The sequence below is a fragment of the Panthera pardus genome, unplaced genomic scaffold (assembly GCF_024362965.1).
Source record: "Panthera pardus isolate Hobbes unplaced genomic scaffold, ASM2436296v1 HiC_scaffold_20, whole genome shotgun sequence".
In the NCBI taxonomy this organism is placed as follows: domain Eukaryota; kingdom Metazoa; phylum Chordata; class Mammalia; order Carnivora; family Felidae; genus Panthera; species Panthera pardus.
The window spans coordinates 69,711,900-69,730,991 of NW_026526766.1; the positions used below are offsets into that span (position 1 = coordinate 69,711,900).

The 19,092-nt window shown below is 50.2% G+C and overlaps 1 protein-coding gene across 9 annotated transcripts in view; it reads right to left on the minus strand.

Annotated features, from left to right (window-relative positions):
* Positions 1-6,480, minus strand: part of EPB41L4B (erythrocyte membrane protein band 4.1 like 4B) — a 128,909-nt gene extending 122,429 nt beyond the window's left edge. For 8 of the 9 annotated variants that reach the window (XM_053908162.1, XM_053908161.1, XM_019454259.2 and 5 more), the window contains exon 1: positions 5,583-6,480. In XM_053908162.1, the coding sequence (XP_053764137.1) occupies positions 5,583-5,891 (309 nt within the window). In that variant the 5' untranslated portion in view covers positions 5,892-6,480. The remainder of the gene's footprint in view (positions 1-5,582) is intronic. The other variant, XM_019454264.2, reaches the window with a different exon arrangement.
* Between the last annotated feature and the right edge of the window lie 12,612 nt (positions 6,481-19,092).

A 19,092-nucleotide genomic window follows, 5' to 3' on the forward strand; every position in this document is an offset into this window, starting at 1 on the left:
CTCCGTGTGGCAAGAGTGGGCTCCCTAAACCTCAGGAGCGATACTGTCAACCCCCAGCTCAGAGATGGTCATTGCCCTCTCCCTGCCTACAGCAGTTTTTAATGCACAGCATGGCCACCCTCAGCTCTCAGTCCTACACCCAGAGTTCTTCAAAGGATACAAAGGGACCACGTTCATCAGAATCACCCAGGGTACTTGTTAGAAGTCCAACTTCCTGAACCTCTCAATCCGAAATTCTGGGCTTGGGGGCGCCTGGGCGGCTCAGTCGGTGAAGCATCCAACTCTTGACTTTGGCTCAGGTCACGATCTCATGGTTTGTGAGTTGGAGCACAGAACCTGCTTGGAATTGTGTCTCCCTCGCTCTCTGCACCACTCCCGCCCCTCACTGTGCACGCAGCGAGCGTGCACTCTCTCTCTCTCTCTCAAAAACAAAATAAACATAAAAAAAAAAAGTCTGGGGGTGGACCCTGGGAATTTTAACCGGAGGAAAAGAAAATCTCAGATGCACTCTGGAGTACACAGAAGTCAGAGAACCATTTTGCTGGAGTTTCTCATTGTTCAGGAAAATATGTCCTACTTCCAACTGCCAGAAACATATCTCATCCCCCTTCCGTGGTCCTGTGTCAGGACTAGGGGGTCAGTCTTCCTTCTTACCACTGATCCTACACTCACCTCAAACTCACCCGTTCCAACTCTTCCCTGAATGACTAACGGGAAGTCACTCTATCCACAGGCCTCAGTTTCCCATATACACAAAGGGCGGAATATGTGCTGTCTAGGGTTCCTTTCAACTCCAAAATAAGGTATATGCTCTTTGTGTTCCATCACATACATTCAGCTGGATCAGAGATTCTACTTCCAGAATTCTAAGAACTTGCAATTGGGTGTCAAGGGAGGCATTCTCTTCTCAGCTAAAGTGAAACTTTCAGGGGCACCTGGGTGGCTCAGCGGCTTAAGCGTCCAACTTCAGGTCATGAGCTCATAGGTTGTGAGTCTGAGCTCCGTATCAGACTCTCTGATGTCAGCACAGAGCCCACTTCTGATCCTCCGTTTCCTCTCTCTCTCTCGGCCCCTCCCCTGCTCACGTTCTCTCTCCCTCTCTCAAAAATAAACATTTTTAAAAAATTAAAAAATAAAAACTGAAAGTTTCAAAAAGCATCTCTCATACTACATATAACTTCTGATTTCCAGTAAAAAAGATGTTTAGGGGCACCTGCGTGGCTCAGTGGGTTAAGTGTCCGACTCTTGGTTTCAGCTCAGGTCACAATCTAACAGTTCATGACATCAAGCCCCACATCAGGCTCCCACGTTGACAGCACAGAGCCTGCTTGGGATTCTCTGTCTTCCCTCACCTCTCTCTCTCTCTCTCTCTCTCTCTCTCGCTCGCTCAAAAATAAACATTTAAAAAAAAAAAAAGATGTTTAGCCTTCCTGCCACAGCTCTTTTTGGTTTGTTTTTAGCATCTGTTACTAGACCTGCTTCCCAACTGGTTCCACAGGTCAAAGAGGCGGTATGAGAAGTGTGTAAGATTACAACCTCTGAGCAACCCTTCAGTACCCTGCTGTGTACTGAAGCCTTTATATCATCCTTGTCGCGTTATGCTCCCAACGTCTCCATTTGAAAGACCAAGAAGTCGATGCTCCCAGAATTCGAGCTGCCCAGGGCTACACAGCCAGCCTGAAAGGCTCCAGCACGGATCTTCCAAGTCTGAAGTTCTCCCCACTAGCACTGAACCACAATGAGCCAATGCTGAGTCCCAGATTCGGTGAAAGCAAACGTGCCAATGGCACCACCACTGGCCAAGAAGCCGTGCCCTCCGAGGCACGGCGGGAGCGCTAACCAGCCAGTCACGCACACCTCCTGACAGCTTTCCACACAGAGCTGCCGGGAGACTGTGCACGCAGGGGAGGGGGAGACGGGGCTGAGCAACAGCCTCACGAGCAAAAGCGATGCCAGGGATTTAGTCAACAGAGAGCTAATATGAGTCAACAGCGGGTGCCGCTGCCAAGCACACTAATGGGATCTTCGGCTGCATTAATAGAAGGCAAGTGTCTAGGGTAGGACTGAGGGAGTCCTGCCCTGCTCGGACCAGACCACACCTGAGGGCTGCGCAGGGCAGGGTTAGTCTAAGGAGAGGGAGGCAGCACCTTCCAAGGACAGGTTTTCTGAAGAGGGGTGGCTCACGGCACCACTCTGGCTTGTAGGGTGAGCCAGGGACTCCCCTGGAAGCTGGGTTTGTCAAGCCCATTTTATTTTAAGCTTATTTATTTATTTTGAGAGAGAGAGTACGCACAAGCATGGGAAAAGAAGGGGCAGAGAGAGAGAGAGAGAGAGAGAGAGAGAGAGAGAGAGAGAGAATCCCAAGCAGGCTCTGTGCTGTCAGTGCAGGAGCCCGATGTGGGGCTTGATCTCACAAACTGTTGAGATTATGACCTGAGCTGAGATCAAGAGTCAAAGGCTTAACCGACTGAGCCACCCAGGCGTCCCAGCAAGTTACAGATGGATTTTTTTTTTTTTTTAAGATCCTTTTGTTCACATTTTACCCAAGACTGAGAAACCACAACAAAGGTTAAAAACGGGCCGGCATGCTAGGGGATGCAGCCTACCACCGGACAAGGAGACTACAGACCCCATCTGAGGATGGCTGAAGACAATTACAGTTGCTTCTTCCTTTCCTAAATATAACCACTGGCCACGAGTTAGCCAAGGAGTAGACCTGACACAATAGGTATTCTAAAACATGCACAGGGGACACTGGATTTGAGATCCTATGACCCCAAGAGTCAAAATCTCCAGGAAGCCCTCTTAACCTGCCCATCCCCCAGGACCCTGTCTGGGTGAGCCTGTCACATCACTTAGCATCACTTAGAATAAAAAGGCATGTTTTTACCTGTGTTTCCCAAGAGCCTCCAGGCCACCTCTCCTTCACCTGTGCCCACAGCACAATGCTTGGCACACTGGACATGCTCAAGAAAAGGTGCCCTGGCATGGTCACACTGAAAGTGTTGTTGTGTTCAAGTCAATTTCAGAATCTAAAGTGTCCAGATTAGGGCCAATAAAATGGCTATGACAATACATAATCACTGTTAGTATGCTGAGCAAAGGAATTCTTGAAGCTAACACCACCAGAGGGTTTTAATTACAAAGGGGCCATAGTTAGCCCGGCAAGTGCACTGAGTGCCTGGGGAAGTGACAGGAGACAGAAAATCCAGCTTAGGGGTATGGCGGCCAAAGGTGAGTCCTATCTTTGTGACAGGCAGCAATGCAACACCAGAGCCCAGGAAGCGGTAAAAATCCAGGAAAGCAGAAGAGGAAAATAATGATAAGCAGGGCTAAATGCCAAACAGGATAGCATAAAAAGTGAGCCCAGTGAAATGGGTCTTAGGAAGGAGCATGCGTGCTACAAATTCATCCACAAACTCACTGGGTTCTGGCCACCGGGTGCTAACCTCGTACTCAGAGAATTAATTACAGGAACTCACACTCTGATCTGAGAGGACGAGCACAGGAGACTGTGTGATGCAGTTCTGATATCTAATAAATCTTTAAATCGATGAGCCGTGCTCACTGGTAATTTTTCTTCATCATTCCTCCGGGAGGGCTCACATGACAAAAGCCCGCATTTTGTCTTTGGATGGGGTGTGTCCATATAAATAAAATTTCGGGTTTAGGACATCACATCCTAAAGCATGGAGAAATCTGCCATCATAAGAAAACCTGGGGAAATCTTTCGTCCAGCAACCTTTTGTAAAGTGGAGAAACCTTTCAATTTAAGCATCCCCCTCCCCCACGCGGAGCGAGGGCTCCCCCAGCCCTAATAAATCAGCATTGCTGGTCCAATCCCAACCAGATCATTGGTGTACCTGTCTGGGTCCATCCACCACACATGCACCTGACTCAGTTTGCATTTTTCATCCGAGAAACACCACTTAACGCCTGTCGCACAAACCTGACAGAAGCAATACATTTTATAAAATGAACCATCCCTGGGGAACCGACAAGAAAATCCTCAAGGAGCACGGTCAAAGTTCCCATGGAGAGCTTTCCTCTCCCTGATCCGAGATGGCAAAATACGCCACATCCTCTCCACACAGAAGCTGCCCACCTCTCCACTCCTCCAAGCTCTTCAGGCCTCCTCTCCCAGCTCAATACAAGCTGGAAAGCCTCAATCCTGGGGAGGAGTAACATTTTCATGCTATTTTAAAGACAACAGCTCTAAGCACAGGAACGCTGGCTCCTTTTCCATGAATAAAAAGGCCCCAAAAGGGTATTATCATAACAAAATGATATTCTATGGAGAGCACTAGGAACCACAAAAATAAAATTGCCATAAATTGAAACCTTCTCAAAATTAAACCTAAGGCAGCATTAAACTCCAAGGCCAAGCAGGTTCTGATTTTCCCATCTAAAACCCTTACAGGTCCCTAGTTCTCTCCCGAAATCTAAAGAATTTCCCCCACCAGGTAAGGCCTAAGTGTTTCCTTTGCAAGTCTGGGTATGTTATTTTTTCCGCATGAAACCCTCGGAATAACCTGTAACATTCATCTAAAAGCTCAATCAGCGCTGTGTCCTCAGTCACACCCAAAGATTCCCAAAGGCACCGTCTGCCGCAGCGCCAGGTGCCCAGTAGGCGCCCCATTAACGTGCGGATTTGATTTGATCACATCTGGCCCCTTCGGGCTAGAAAGCCGGACGCCCTGGCGGGGACAGCAGCGCCAACCTAGCTATCTGCTGCAGGGGGGCGGGGTGCAACCACCTGTGGGCGGGTGGCCCCGGACCCGGCGCCGCCGCCCGGGGGTGCCTTGGCTGCCCCACGCACGTTGCCCAGGGCGCAAAGTCCGGCGCGCCAGGCCCCGTGGGGGCCCCAAGGCCAACTCCCGGCGCCCCAGCAAAGGGCTCTGCAGGTGCAAAGTTGGCCAGGTCCAAGAGAGTCGATTTTAGAGTTAGCTCCCAAGTCGCCCACCTGCCTCCCCCCCCCCCCCCCCACCTCTCCGCGACACTAAGGACTGTAGGGACTCTTTGGGATGGGGCGGGGGCGGGCATCGAGAAAGGGAGAGAAATGGTCCCTACACTGCCTCCCAAACTTGGGGCACCTGCTGGGCAGCTGGGGACGAGGCTTCTCCTTCCTGCCGTCTCCACAAGGCCTGATGGCGACTTTGTGGGGGCAAGCAGGCCACCTCGAGGCAGCCCCGCATTGCTCTGAGATTTTTCTAAGCAATAACCCAGCACCAAGAAGGCCCCCGCTGGAACCCAGGGGGCGGAAGGGGAACGCCGGTCACCCGCGCCAGGGGGCGGGGACTCGGGAAGAGGGGACTGGGTGAGCTGGGGAGGGAGTGAGGCCCAAAGGACTAGGTGGGAACCGGAGAAGGCGCAATCCAGCAGCGCAGTGTCCCAACGAGGGGGCACAAGCCACGGATGGGGTTCCAGAAGAGACCGGGACGGGGTGGCCCGAGAGGGAAGCAGGGGTAGGAAGTGATCGCAGGAGAAGGGGGAAGGGATCCTTGGATCTCCCAGAGGGGAGCAGCGGGGGAGGGGAGCTGCCCCAAGGGGTGTCAGTACCCCGGGTCGGCCCCGTCACTCACCGGCAGGTCCACGCTCACTTCAGTCCCGTCGAGCAGGAAGACACGGCAGTACAGGGTGGCCTTGGCAGCGCCGGCGGCGGAGATGTGCACCGCCGCACCGCCGGTGAGCAGGGGCCCGCCGCCGGCCGGGAACACGCTGCCCCCCGGAGCCGCGGGCAGCGTCGAGGAGGCGGCGGCGGCGGCGGCCGGGCCCCCCCGGGGTCCCCCGTCGCGCTCGTCCCCCAGCCCGGCGGCCCCGCGCCCCGCCGCGCCCCGCGCGTAGCGCTGCATGGAGCGGCGGCCAAAGGTCCGGCGCAGGAACCGCAGCATCCTGGCTGGGGGCGCCCCCTGCCTCCGCCCCCTGCGCCGCCGCCGCTGCGCCGCCGCCCGGGAGCGCCCCGCGACGCCGTCAGTGCCCGCGGCCGCCCGCGCCGCCTCCCAACGCCTGCAGCCCGGGGCTCGCTCCCGCCGAGGCCGAGGCCGCGCTCCGGCTGCCTGCGGGGCGCGCCGGCCCGGCCAGCGCCGGCCGCGAGTGGCCGCGGGCGGGAGGGCGCGCTCGGGGCGGCCCCGGGGCCGTCCCGCCGCCGCTGCCGCCGCGCGCTCTCCCGGGCCGGCGGCCCGAGCTTGCCGCTGAGGGGCCGCTCCCGACGGCCGGCCGCGGGCGGCCCGGGAGCTGCGGGGGGCGCGGGGCGCGGGCTGCGGGCTGCTCCCGCGCCGCGCGCCGGCCGAGGGCCAGCCGAGCAGGGCGCCTGCGTGCTCCCGGCGCGCTCGCTCCCACTCGCCGCGCCGCGCCGCGCCCGGGGCCCGAGGAGGCCCCGCCGAGCGCCGGCTCCCGAGGCGCCTTTTCCTGCGCCCGCAGCCCCCGCCTCCCACCTGGGAGGTTGCACCTCCAGCCGCCGCCACCGCCGCCGGGACTGCAGCACGCCCTCCTCCCTCGGGGCTGCGCCGGGTAATTGCAAACCGGGGCTGTGCTGCCCCCTGCCGGCCCGAGCGCCCCCTGCTGCTGTAGGTGTGCTCACGTGTGTACACGTAGGTGAGCACACACGTGTTTCCGGCGTCCCGAGCCCAGAGCCCTGGAGCCGCCAGAGTCTCCCCCAGCCTAGCAAGGAAAACGGGGCTGCATGCCTTACAGGACCCTTGTCTCGGAGGCCAGAGAAAGAGAGAGAGGGAGAATAGCGTTCAGTGAAGGCCCTAGTGGGCCCTCAGTTGCCCCTTCTGGAAAAGGAGAGGGGAGCACTAGTTGATCTACAATGTCCCTACTAAGTTAAGTTCTGTCCGTTTAAAATCTCAGAGCTGGAAGGGCCCTGGTAGCCATTCCAGTCCAATGGACTCGATCCAAATAAGGAAATTGAGGCCGGACAAGGAGGAAGCGTACTTTTCCGACCTACGCCGCAGAAAAAACACCTTTCCTCAAGAAGCTTGTGTGCAGTATTGAGGCAGAGGCCCGCATAAATAAACAGCCATAACTGAAAAGGCTGGTAAAGGTCCGAGGCAGAGAGAAGTGTTTATAAACCGTGCCCCTCCGGTAGACACATTCAAGGCCTGCTTCCGGGAGAAGTGGGTCGTCCAGTGTTGCTGAAAGGAATATTGAGGAAGAGGAGGTTGAAAGGAGGGAAGGCCTCACCAGAACAAGAACACTGCTGTTTTTTGTGCCTGGCACTGTGCTAAGTAAGCCCTTTCCATTCATCATCTCACTTAATCCTCGGAATAACTTGGTTCTATAGCCGGTGTTATCCCCCTTGTACAGACTTGAAGCTTAGGGCGCTTCAGAGACCCGCTCCAGATTTCACGGTTAATAGGGGCTCGTTCACAGAGCTTCAAGGCTGTTGCTCCTAACCACTGCCAGGCTGAGGCACCTGGCATGATAAACAGTGGAGGTTTCTGAGAGGTGTGGAAGGAGGCAGTGGTCGCAGCAAAAGGGACAGAGAAAAAGGGAGGGACGGATTCAGGAGGCATTCCAAAATAAGCATTTTTTGAGGATCAGGCACGGTCTTAGGTGATTTCATGGATGATATTTTCATTAATCCTCACTCCAACCCTTCCAGGTAGTTTTGTTTATCCCCATTGACTTACGTGGGATTTGGGGCTTAGAGGAGTAATATCCTTGCCTGAGGTCTCGGAGCTCCTGCATGGCAGCCGCAAGCATGTTCACTTGTATAGTGTTCTCTGTGTGACTCTCCGGGGCTCTACTACGTGACATTGTATTGTGAAGGGGCATCTGCAGTCAGCCTTCGGATACCCACTCTGCTTGCCCTAATACAAGACCAGCAGCAAGTTGGTGTTCAGAGGTAGCCCAATCTACTTGCTGGTTGCTAAGGACAGCTCATTTCCTACTGGATAGCCCAAAAGTAATGTGGTCGACCGAATAATGTCCTCCCAGAGATGTCCACATCACAATCCCCTTTGCAGATGTGACTAAATTAAGGAGTTTGAGGTGGAGAGATTATCCTGGATGATCCAGTTGGGTCCAGTATAATCCCAACAGTCCTTATAAGAAGGAGGCAGGAGAGTCAGAGTCAGAGACAGTGAGGTGCCATTGGCAGCAGAAGCCAGAGTGATGGGTCCAGGAGCCAAGGCATACAGCTGCCAGAATCTGGAGAAGTTAAGGAACAGATGATCTCTCCTAGATATTCCAGAAGGAATGCAGCCTTTGATTTTAGCTTGTAAAATCCATCTCAGACTCTCAACTTCTAAACTGTACAATAATACATTTGTGTTGTTTTAAGCCACTGAGTTCGTGGTAATTTATTTCAGCAGCAATAGGAAATGAATACAAGTGCAGTATCGTTATATTAGTTTGGTGCATTACAGTTTTCTTTTTTCTTTTTTAATGTTTGTCTTTCAGAAGGGGAGGGAGGGGCAGAGAGCGAGGGAGACACAGGATCCGAAGCAGGCTCCAGGCTCTGAGCTGTCAGCACAGAGCCCAACGCGGGGCTCGAACCCACGAGCCACGAGATCAGGACCTGAGCCAAAGTCTGGTGCTTAACCGACTGAGCCACCCAGGTGCCCCACATTATGGTTTTCAAAACCAGCCCTCCACCGTGAGTCTCATTCAGCTGGTGATTTATTCACTGTCATTGTCTCCCACTAGACACCAACTTCTGTGAGGACATGGCTTGTTCTTATTCATCGTTGTATCGTCATCTAGTACCTAGATTGCTGTCTGGTGAGTAGTAGATGTTCAAGAGAACCACTTCCTGAATGAATGCAGGATCTTATTTCATTGTCATGTGGCCCTATGGGTGTACCTACCTATGGTAGGTATGGCTGTTGCCTTTTAGGGATGGGGAAGATGGACATCAGAGCACAGCCTAAGCCCACACTCCTGTCCCCTGACTGCAGATTCCCTATGCTACCGACAGCACCGCATCATCTAGAATCCCAGGGGGACTCCATGTGGCTCTAGGTTCACCTCCACTTCCTCTGCATCAGGCACCGTACCCTACTTGATCTCATGCAGTCCTCATCAGTAGAGTAATTTAAGCACTATTTTCTCTACCACGCAGAGCAGAAACAGAAGCTCCCGCCTTCCTTTGATTAAATTTCATGTCACTCAGGTTTCAACCTCAGAATTTCAACGTTTGATGAGCCAGCTTGCATTTTGTCCGTTCACAGTGCTATTATTTCAATGATTGCTCTGTCTTAATCTTTGCCTTTTGGACCTAAAAGTCTCTATCCCTGTTAACTGAGGTCTATAAAATTCAAAAATTTTAATTGCCGTTTCTCAGACTGCCTCTGGCTCAATGTGAACGGGCCAGAACTGCACAGGTATCCTGTTTGTCAATACATCACGGGCTGAGTTTAGAACTTCATCTCTAGAATCACCCTCTTGCCTTGTCCTGGTTAAAGCTCAGCTCCCACTTTTTCGGCCACTTCCTCAGGTTCATGAGAGCTTCCCATCGGGCTTGTCATCACTGCTCCAAGAGCTTCGTATCATCAGCAAACCTTGGAGAGTTTCTTATGCACTCCCTTCCTCTGGAGTAGTTTTACATGTTAATTAAACAGCCCTTAGCCCTGTCTCTAAGGAACTCCTTTCAGAAATGCGCCATTTATCCCTATCCTTTGTTTCCTGGCTCATTTCCTAGACTCAATAAAATTGTGCCCTCATTCCATCAGACTCATTTTTTCATAGAACAAGATTGCACTTTAGTATATGTTCCTATTTACTCCCTTGTAAAGTTTTCTTTCCATAGACGTTTACTGAGACCTTACTAGGTACCACGAAGCCTTCCCTACCCTTTTTAGTATTTAATTAATGGCTGCTTAATCTTTCTGGTTTTGTTTCACAATAATAGCTATCATTAATTAAAGACTGTGTAGTGGGCAGCTGTGGTTTCTGCTAGCCTATATCTTGGGTTACAAAGTTTGGGTTACTGCGCAAACTCCTTCCCCTGCACTGAGAGGCCTAATGATCTAGGTGAAGCTGACCCCATCCCCTGCCTCAGGTTTGGCACGCGATCAGGCCTGGCTAATCAGACCATTGCATTTCCACAGACCTGTTACTGGCTCAAGAATGGGTAGTAACCCATGTTGGGCCAATGGAGGTCAGCCCAGGACCTCTTGTTGAAATTACTGGGAACCAGCAGTGTTAAGTCTATGTGGCTGTGTGGGCCCATATTGACGCCACATGCAGAAAGCCTGAGATGATAACAACACAAAGAGAAGCGGGCCAAGAGATGGAGAGACGTCAATTTCATATGACAATTCAATTTTTGCCTGCCTGGACCCAGCTGTGCCTGAAGCTACCCCCTGGAATTTACAATTTAAGGAATGAATCAGATTAGAATGATGATTTTCCAGGTCCCAGATCTTTCCTCTCCTTCATTTGCTCTATTTTCCAAACACAGAGCGTAAGCATTGTTTTAAATAGACACTTACTTTGTTCATTCTTAACCGACTGAACTACCCAGGTGCCCCACTCTGTTCATCCTTTAAAGGACTTGTCTTCAAGCAAACCATTAGCAAAGCAAGACTCATCACTGAATGGTCCAGAAATAAATGGAGAGTTAACAAACCATCATCCAAATTTTTAGATACGGAAGTGGCAGTGACAAAAGGACTTCTGAGTGACTACAACTGATTCCCAAATTTGTATTTTTAGCCAACCCTTCCCCCTGCTCCAGATCGTATTTCTGACTTCTTCCTCAGCATCTCATTCCTAGATCTCCATTTCAAACATCTACTATCCAGCCCTCTGTCTAGACTCAAAAGATCAACATCTGGAGAGAATTGGGTGTCCCCCCACTCCCCTGATGCCAGCCCTAGCATGGGTTTCCTATCTGAGGACCCATTTTGTCCCTAGCAGGTGTGCATCCTGCTTTGGGAAAACACCTGTGGCTCTGGTGTGATAGTCCTAACATTCACACTGGAGAGGTGCTCAAGGAGTAGAAAGGGGGCATTTTCCTAGTGCCTACTCACCCTGCCACCTCCCTGCCTACATCTCTGACGTTACCCCTCTTATTGGACATTCCTGATGAGTTTGCCTTTCTCTTACTCTCTTAGCCAGCTGCTTACCTTTTCTTCTTTTCTATCCAGTGCTCTAAAATCAGTGTCGTCCTATAGAACTTCTACAGCGAACATTCTGTAACTGTGCTGTCTAATATGACAGCCACTAGGCACATGTGACTATTGAGCACTTGCAAGATAGCTAGTGCAACTAAGGAACCAAACATTTAATGTTGTTGCACTTAAATTTAAATAGCTATGAATGATTCATGGTGGCCATATCAGACAATGCGGGACTAGACATCAATCACCCCTACACCATCACTTACAGCTGGGTTCATCTGCCTAGTCCCTGCTCCAGTCCTGCTGGGAGAGTCTAATTCCAAGTAGTGACCCCTTTTGCTCTGTCCAAGACTACTGGCATCAGCCTTCCCATGCCCAGCCGAGTCATAAGATGACAGCTCTGATCCTCTTTGCCATCAAGTAAAAAGCCCATCTTCTGTCAAGTTGGTCAAAACCAAGGCAAATTGCTCTTTTGTGGCAAGGCCCTTGGCAGCTGGGCTGGTGGCTGAGGAGAATCTGCTTTTGAAATCCTGCTACAGCTCAGAGCACGCCGGGGAAGCAGTATTCCAATAAGCGAGGCTTCCATGACTCACTGGGGTTAATTAACCCTGTACAACCGAGGTACAGGAGCCACAGACACAAAAGGAACCCTCCCCATCACCTCCTTTTCTGTTGTAGACTTCAAGTCCTAGTTCAAGCCAAGGAAAGAGAATTTGAAGAAAGAGAAGGTAGTAGGTAGGGTCAGATGCATGGCAGTGAAGGTTTAAGGGGAGTGAGGTCCGTGACGGGCCTCTGAAGTAGGCTAGCTGGAGAAGAGCTGTGGCCCACATGGTGGGAGCAGCCAGTGGATTACACAATTGAAGAGAAAATGAGAGCAGGGTAATGGAGATGGTACATCCAGACCACTCACTTTGAAAGCTTAGCATCAAAGGAAAGCGGCGAAGTATCAAAGAAACAACACGGGAGTTCTGTTGGACTCTAGTCCAAGACTCACTTTTCTCATCTGTAAAATGGGCAAGTACGGCCGATACTACCAACCTCAAAGTTTTATTATGATACTAATGCTATGACAAAGCAGTCGATGCAAGGAAAAAAAAAAACTTTGTAAACTGCAAAACTCCTGTAAACAAATAAGACTGGGAGGAAGAGGGAACCGGGCAGTAACTAGAAGGGGGCAGGAGGACCAAGCAAACGTTTTGAGACTACGGTTCTTATTTTAATATTGGGGAGGCCAATACATATTAGGAGAAAACAAGGACAAAGCCTCCCGAGGAGGAGAGACTAAAGGGAAGTGGGAATATCAGAGAACAAACACATAGAGAGGGTTTGGGGGAGAAGAGTAAATGGCATTTTGTGAAACTGAGCAGAGAGCTGGGTGGAGCTGAGAATTCTCAGAGGCACCCCGCTTTTCATTCCCAAGGGAATCCTAAAAAGGATAATATTTCTCTGTGTTGCTCAGAGGTTTATGGTTTATTAAGTGCTGTCACAGACATGACCGCATTTAATTATTCTGCATGACAACTCTGGCTGTGAGGTGTTCTTATCCCCAGTTTACAGCTGAGGAAACTGGGGCACGGACAAGTTGTGGGACCTGCCTGAGGCCACATAGCTGGTGAGCAGCAGCTCGCTGGCATTGGAACCCCCGGATCCCACAGCTATCTGGCTGGGCCTCCTTCCCTCCCTCCTGGCCCTCTCCAAACTGCAACCCGGCCCTTCCCCGAAGCCACACCAACTCCCGCCCTCACTGACTCACTGGGAGGGGGCCCTGTTCTTCTGTACTCCCTAGAGCCAGTTTCTGACCTCCAAGACTCCACCCTCTTTTTCATCCCTTCATCCCCTCCCCTCCCCGCCTCCCCCAACCCTCCCCGCCCGCCCCCCCCACCCCTCCCCACCCACCCCCCACCCCCCGCCATTTTCTCCCTTTCTATTCAGCTGTGAGAAATAAAGGCAGGGGTGTTTATGATGATACTAAGATGGAAGTCACTGCAGGCCTGTCCTGCCCTGCCACTCCCCCGCGCCTGGGAGATTCCCAGGGGAAACAGACAGGCAGCAAGGGCACTGGCCACGGATACAAGCTGTGCTTTGTTTTGGTTTTGCTGGGCCAGCCCAGCACCCCGGGTCCTCTTCTAAAGCTGAGTTGGAGCCCAGCTTTCTAGCCTCAAGGCCTAAGAGGGTCTCTTTCTCTCCGTCTCTCTAAGTCTCTGTTTCTCTGTCTCTCCCTAAACCCTCCTTTGTTTGGGGGATGTTTCCTCCTAGCCACTAACTGACTCCAGATGCAAAGGCAGTGCACTAGGTGTGGGTGTAAGGAAGAGAGGAGCACATTCTTGTGTGTCATTTTTTTTATGCTCAGTGACCCCTGCACACAAGCAAACTTGACCTAACCGTTGCCCTGGAATCTGACCAATCAGATTAGTATTCCATCTACTTAAGGGGGAGAGCAGAGAAGAGTCAAGGAGACTTTCCTGGTGTGGGCAGCTGAGCCGGGCCTTTCTCTGCCAACCTCACTTTTCCACAGTCACTGCCTGATCCCCTGGACCGCTATGTCTCTCCCTCTCTGATCCAAACTTTACCCCGCTCCCAAGACACCCACCTTTCAGAAAAGGAAATAGGCCAAGTCGTTCCCCTATTTATGATCTCTCAGCAAGGCTGATGACAAGGGACACTGGTAAAAATGACCGTCCTCGGAGTGTGAAAGGGGGCCTGGGCCATCTATGTTTCATATCTGGACAAATTCACGTGCAAATGGTTAGCCAGCCTATATTAATTTCCTGGGGAGACTGAATGCATTTTAAACCAGACTCACCCTCCCTTTCAGAGGCCTTATCTTTCAGTGGCTCTGCATTACCTACAGGTAATGCAAAGCCTACAAGGCTTTCTTTAGTCTGGCCCTGCCTGCTACTTCAGCCCCGCTGTCACTGCACCCCACCCCCCATTCTGAATTCTAAACTATTGCCATTTGTCAGACACCCTAAAGCACCTTTCAAGCCTTTATATGCAAATCCATGCCTCTCAAATACATTCTCCCTTCTCACCGGCAAACTCTTATTCGCCCTTCAGAGCCCAGATGGGCCCTCTTGGTAAGGTCTTTCTGACTCTCTGTCGATACACCTGGTTGTTTCCCTCTCTGTCATCTTACAGCACCATATGCACATGCATCACCCTCTGCCACATAAAGGGGGCTGCCTCTCTGTGCTAAGACAACATCAGTCCTCAGCAGTTACAGATGATGGCAGCTCGGGCCAGCGTGCAGAAAGAACGAATTGAGAGATTACCAAGAGGCGAGGGATGGGCTGTGGGGGTGAGGGAGGCAGGTGTCAGGCAGCTCCTAGGTTTGGGGCTGGTGAGTCCTCTTCCCTCCCGGATTAAGATCTCTCTCTCTCTCTCTCTCTCTCTCTCTCACACACGCACACACACACACACACACACAATGGCTGGCACACACAGATATTCAGTAAATGACCATGGTCACAAAGTAGTCCAATCCAGAAGCGTGGTTCAGAGGTGGCATTTGAATCTTTGTTGTGTGACTTTGGGCACAGAATTCAAGCCCTTACCCCTTAGTTTCTCATCTGTTAACAGGGCAGTTAGTTTTCATCTGTTAACAGGGCATTAATAATAGTATCGACCTCACAGGTCTGGTGTGAGGAATAAAGGACATGAAGTATGTCAACTATGTCTGGTAAGGACCCAATAAATGTGACTTGTTATTGTTAGCATTTCCGTTCATGTAATTATCGATAATTTTATATCCATTAAAAAAAAAAACAGAAACCTTCTGGGTCAGAGCCTGGCTGGCCTGGCAGGCGGCCCAAGGGAGGAGAGGGGCCCCAAGTCTCAGGCATGGGCGTGGAAATAAAGTCTGTGGCTCAGGGCCTTTGGCCTGGGGGTTGGCAGGGACCGTGCATGGACTAGGAAAGAAGAGAAAAGAGAGAGGAAGAGAGGGAATGTAAGAAGAAATAGAGGCAGAAAAAGAGAGGGTGGCGGGGGAGAGAGAGAAAGCCACCACGGTGGCCAGGGAACCACCTCCCAGGGAACAGAAACCCTGCAAACCGGTCTGGGCAGTCCCCGAGCCAGGCCCGGTCAGCTGGTGTGGCCACATCCAGAGGGAGCAGACTGACTTCGGCAGGGCTGCCCTTGGGCGATGCCTGAGGCCTACTCACCCTGCCTGGGAGGCATGTCTGGGACTCTCCCGGCCTGGCCCATGACAGCCTTTCCGGGTCTGGGAGAGAAGCACTGCTTTAAAGAAAACTGGGGCACACACTCTACTACAAAAAAGCCATACCACTTGAAGTCTGACAGAGCTAGATTTCAGACTCTGCTCCCACAAGGGTGCCAAGACCATTCAAGTAGGCAAGACAGTGTTTTCAATAACGGTGCTGGGAAAAATGGATATCTACGTGCAAAAGAATGAAGTTGGACCCTAATGTACACCATATGCGAAAATTAACTCAAAATGGACCAAAGGCCTCAACCTAAAACCCGAATTATAAAACCCTGATAAAGCTATGCTTCAAGCCTTTATATGCAAATCTACTTCCTCAAACATATTCTCCCACCTTCCCGCTGGCGAACTCTTATTCACCCTTCAGAACCCCAGATCACATTCCCTGGTAAAACCTTTCTGACCCTCTAGAGATAGACTGGTTGTTTCCCTCTCTGTCATCTTACAGCACCATATTCATTGTGAAGACATTACTCTCTGACAATATCTAATAGAGGGAGTTAGTTCAATAATAGCATGAATTTAATAATAAGTTTTCCAAAGTTTGATAGTTTAATAATAACCTTATCATGAAGTAAACAGCATTCTGTAGGTAAAGCAAAAGTATAACATAATTTTTAAAAAACATTTATTTATTTTTGAGAGAGAGAGGCAGACAGAGTGTGAGTGGGAGAGGGGCAGAGAGAACAGGTGACACAGAATCTGAAGCGGGCTCCAGGCTCTGAGCTGTCAGCACAGAGCCCGACACGGGGCTCAAATTAACGAGCCACAAGATCATGACCTGAGCTGAAGTTGGCCGCTTAACCGACTGAACCACCCAAGCGCCCCCATAAACACATTTTAAAACAAAATATAGGGGTGCCTGGGTGACTCGGTCGGTTAAGCATCTGACCTCGGTTCAGGTCGTGATCTCATGGCTCTCGAGTTCAAGCCCCACATCTGGCTATCTGCTGTCAGCACAGAACCCGCTTCATATGCTCTGTCTCCTCTCTCTCTGCCCCTCTCCCATTCGCACACCCTCTATTTCTCTCAAAAATAATAAAATAAAACATTAATATTATAAAATAAAATAGAAAACATAACATGACGGTGCAATCAACAAACAAGTTAGTCTATCAATATAAACATATCCTAAAATGTTAAGCAAATTTAGAATGGTTTGTATGATTTGACATTCTTGCTGAGGGAAACATCCCAGGTGATGGTAAGGGCTGGAGGTGATGAACAATTGGCAAGATAAACATTTTTTTCTAAACAGAAACAGGATCCTTTTCTACATGCCGTGTTGTCACTTTCCTTTTTGCACCACAAATTATCTTTCCAACATTCGCACTGACTTTTCAAATATATTATTTAAAATATTTCTTAAGATATGTCTGTGTTTCATCACTGTATTGGTGGCTGCAGTGGAAAGACTGAGGGAAGCCATGGTTTTGCCCCTGCTTCGGTCAACATACCGACCTTAGTGTGGGCGTGATCTCTAGGCCAGGCAAAGCTTCTCAAAGCACCTCCTCCAGGACCCCATTCTTTCAGCATGCCTCAGCACACAAGGATTCAATGGCAGGCAAGATAGATGTGGAAAAGGTGCCTTGTACATTCTTCTCTTGGAAGTTCACTGAGCATTTGTTAAAGGAGTGTTGAAGGTTCTGAGAAGTCCTGCAGTTAAGAAATTGGTTTAACTTTCGGGGCACCTGGGTGGCTCAGCCGGTTAAGCATCCTACTCTTGATTTCAGCTCAGGTCATGATCTCACGGACTGTGAGGTCGAGCCTCGAGTCGGGGCCCCTCCCCTCACTGACGGTGTGGAGCCTGCTTGGCTGTCTCCCTCTCTCTCTGCCCCTGACCCACTTGCTCTCTCTCAAATAAAGATAAACTTAAAAAAAGGAAAGAAAGAAAGAAAGAAAGAAAGAAAGAAAGAAAGAAAGAAAGAAAGAAACTGGTTTAACTGTGTTTAATCTGGTTGTCTTGTCTTTACAGAGACATGGTTACTGGACAAGTATGTGTGTCACCTACTATGTGCAAAAGACCACTGGAAAACACGATAGAGGCTTCACTACAATGGAAAAAGACTACTTTTCTAATGGTGCTTGAGGATGCTGTCACTGGAAATGTTTAAGTTGGTTTGTGCTTTTGAAAATAGAGAGAGGTTTAATTGTAGGAGAAGGGGGCGTCTAGATGACATTACTTTTGGAAACTCAGGGAGAAAACAGTAAATGCACCAATGGGAAACATTATCTTAATGATTATCTTAACTGTAATCAAAGGCAATGCAAATTAAAGCAAATTTCAGGTACTTTCAGACATTTCCTAAAGAAATATAGGGAATTAGGAGGGAAATGTAAAATAATGCAAGGCTGGCAAGGTTGTGGTGAAATCAATGAAGCTGTGAAGTTACACAACCCATTGGGAAGATAATCTGTAGGGAGAACCACAAAGATAAGTATCTCTTTGACTATAAACCCTATTACTAGCAATCTATCCCAAGGAAATATTAAATTGAAAGCCTTACACTGAATTACTACCAACAATAGCAAAATACTGACTGTGTCTTATGTGAAAGTTCCAAATGGGAGGTGCGAGGTTAGGTAGACGTGTCCTATTGGAGGTGACTAAGCACCTATGGAATTAAAACAAACTGGATATCAGTGTGTTTGAATCTCTTGAGGAATTTTGAAAACACAGTTTCCAAGGCTCTATCCCACTTGTGCAAAATCAGTCTCTAGCTGAGAGCTCCCTCCCTGAGTCACTATATTTGGCTCCTCTCACACCCCCAACCCCCACCTGCCATTTCTTTCTTTCTTTCTTTCTTTCTTTCTTTCTTTCTTTCTTTCTTTCTTTCTTTCTTTCCTCTTTCGTTTATTTTTGAAAGAGAGAGCGCCAGTCGGGGAGGGACAGAGAGAGAGAGGGGGACAGATGATCCGAAGCAGGCTCCGTGCTGACAGCAGCAGGCCTGATGAGGGTCTCGAACTCACGAACTGTGAGATCATGAGCTGAGCCGCAAGTCGTTTGCTCAACCGACTGAGCCACCCAGGCGCTCCTGCCACCTGCCATTTCTGCCATTACTGTCTGATTCTCTCTGCTTCCAGTTTAGATTACAGAGAGAGGGAATCTGCGTGGAGGACATTCTTTTGTGCCAGGTCATAGGTCACTGGTCAGCCTATGAAGTTGGCTGCTCCGGGGGTCAATGCCTAGCCCTGATCCAACCAACTGTAGGTGGTTGACCAGAATAGTACAAAACACAGGCCCCTATGCCTACCTACCTCTCTCTTCTTCTCAGAAGGGCCTATGTATGGGACGGTTTGCCTGGGTTGCAAAGGCAATCATTAAAACATCTGTGGCTCTTTGGGGCGGGGGAGGGGGAAGCTGATTACGTAATTCCAAATTTCCAGTTGATAAGAAATCAGGCTGAATCTTTTGGATTGGGTCACGGCAGAACATTTCAGCGAGTGAGCCTGCCTTTCTGGGCCAAGTGCTCTGACAGAGAGAAATAAATATGCGATAGCCATTTAATAAACAACCACTGAGATAATTAGCAAACATAACCTCCAGTAGCATGGACTTTTGCCTCCTGCAAATTTAGAAAGGTTGCTTTCACTCATGTCAGGGTTTGAGAGTAGCACTCTCCCAAATTATTTTAGCAAATTAGCAGTTTGGAGTATCACGCTCAGTTTCAGCGGTCCTTGCCAACCTCATCGCGCTCAGAGAAAGCCATACTCGGTCTTTTCAAAGAAGATAGTGTAATGTTGCTTCTTCCTGAAGTTTGGCCAGAGGGGCAGGGTTAACCGAGGAGAGGCCTCGGCAGT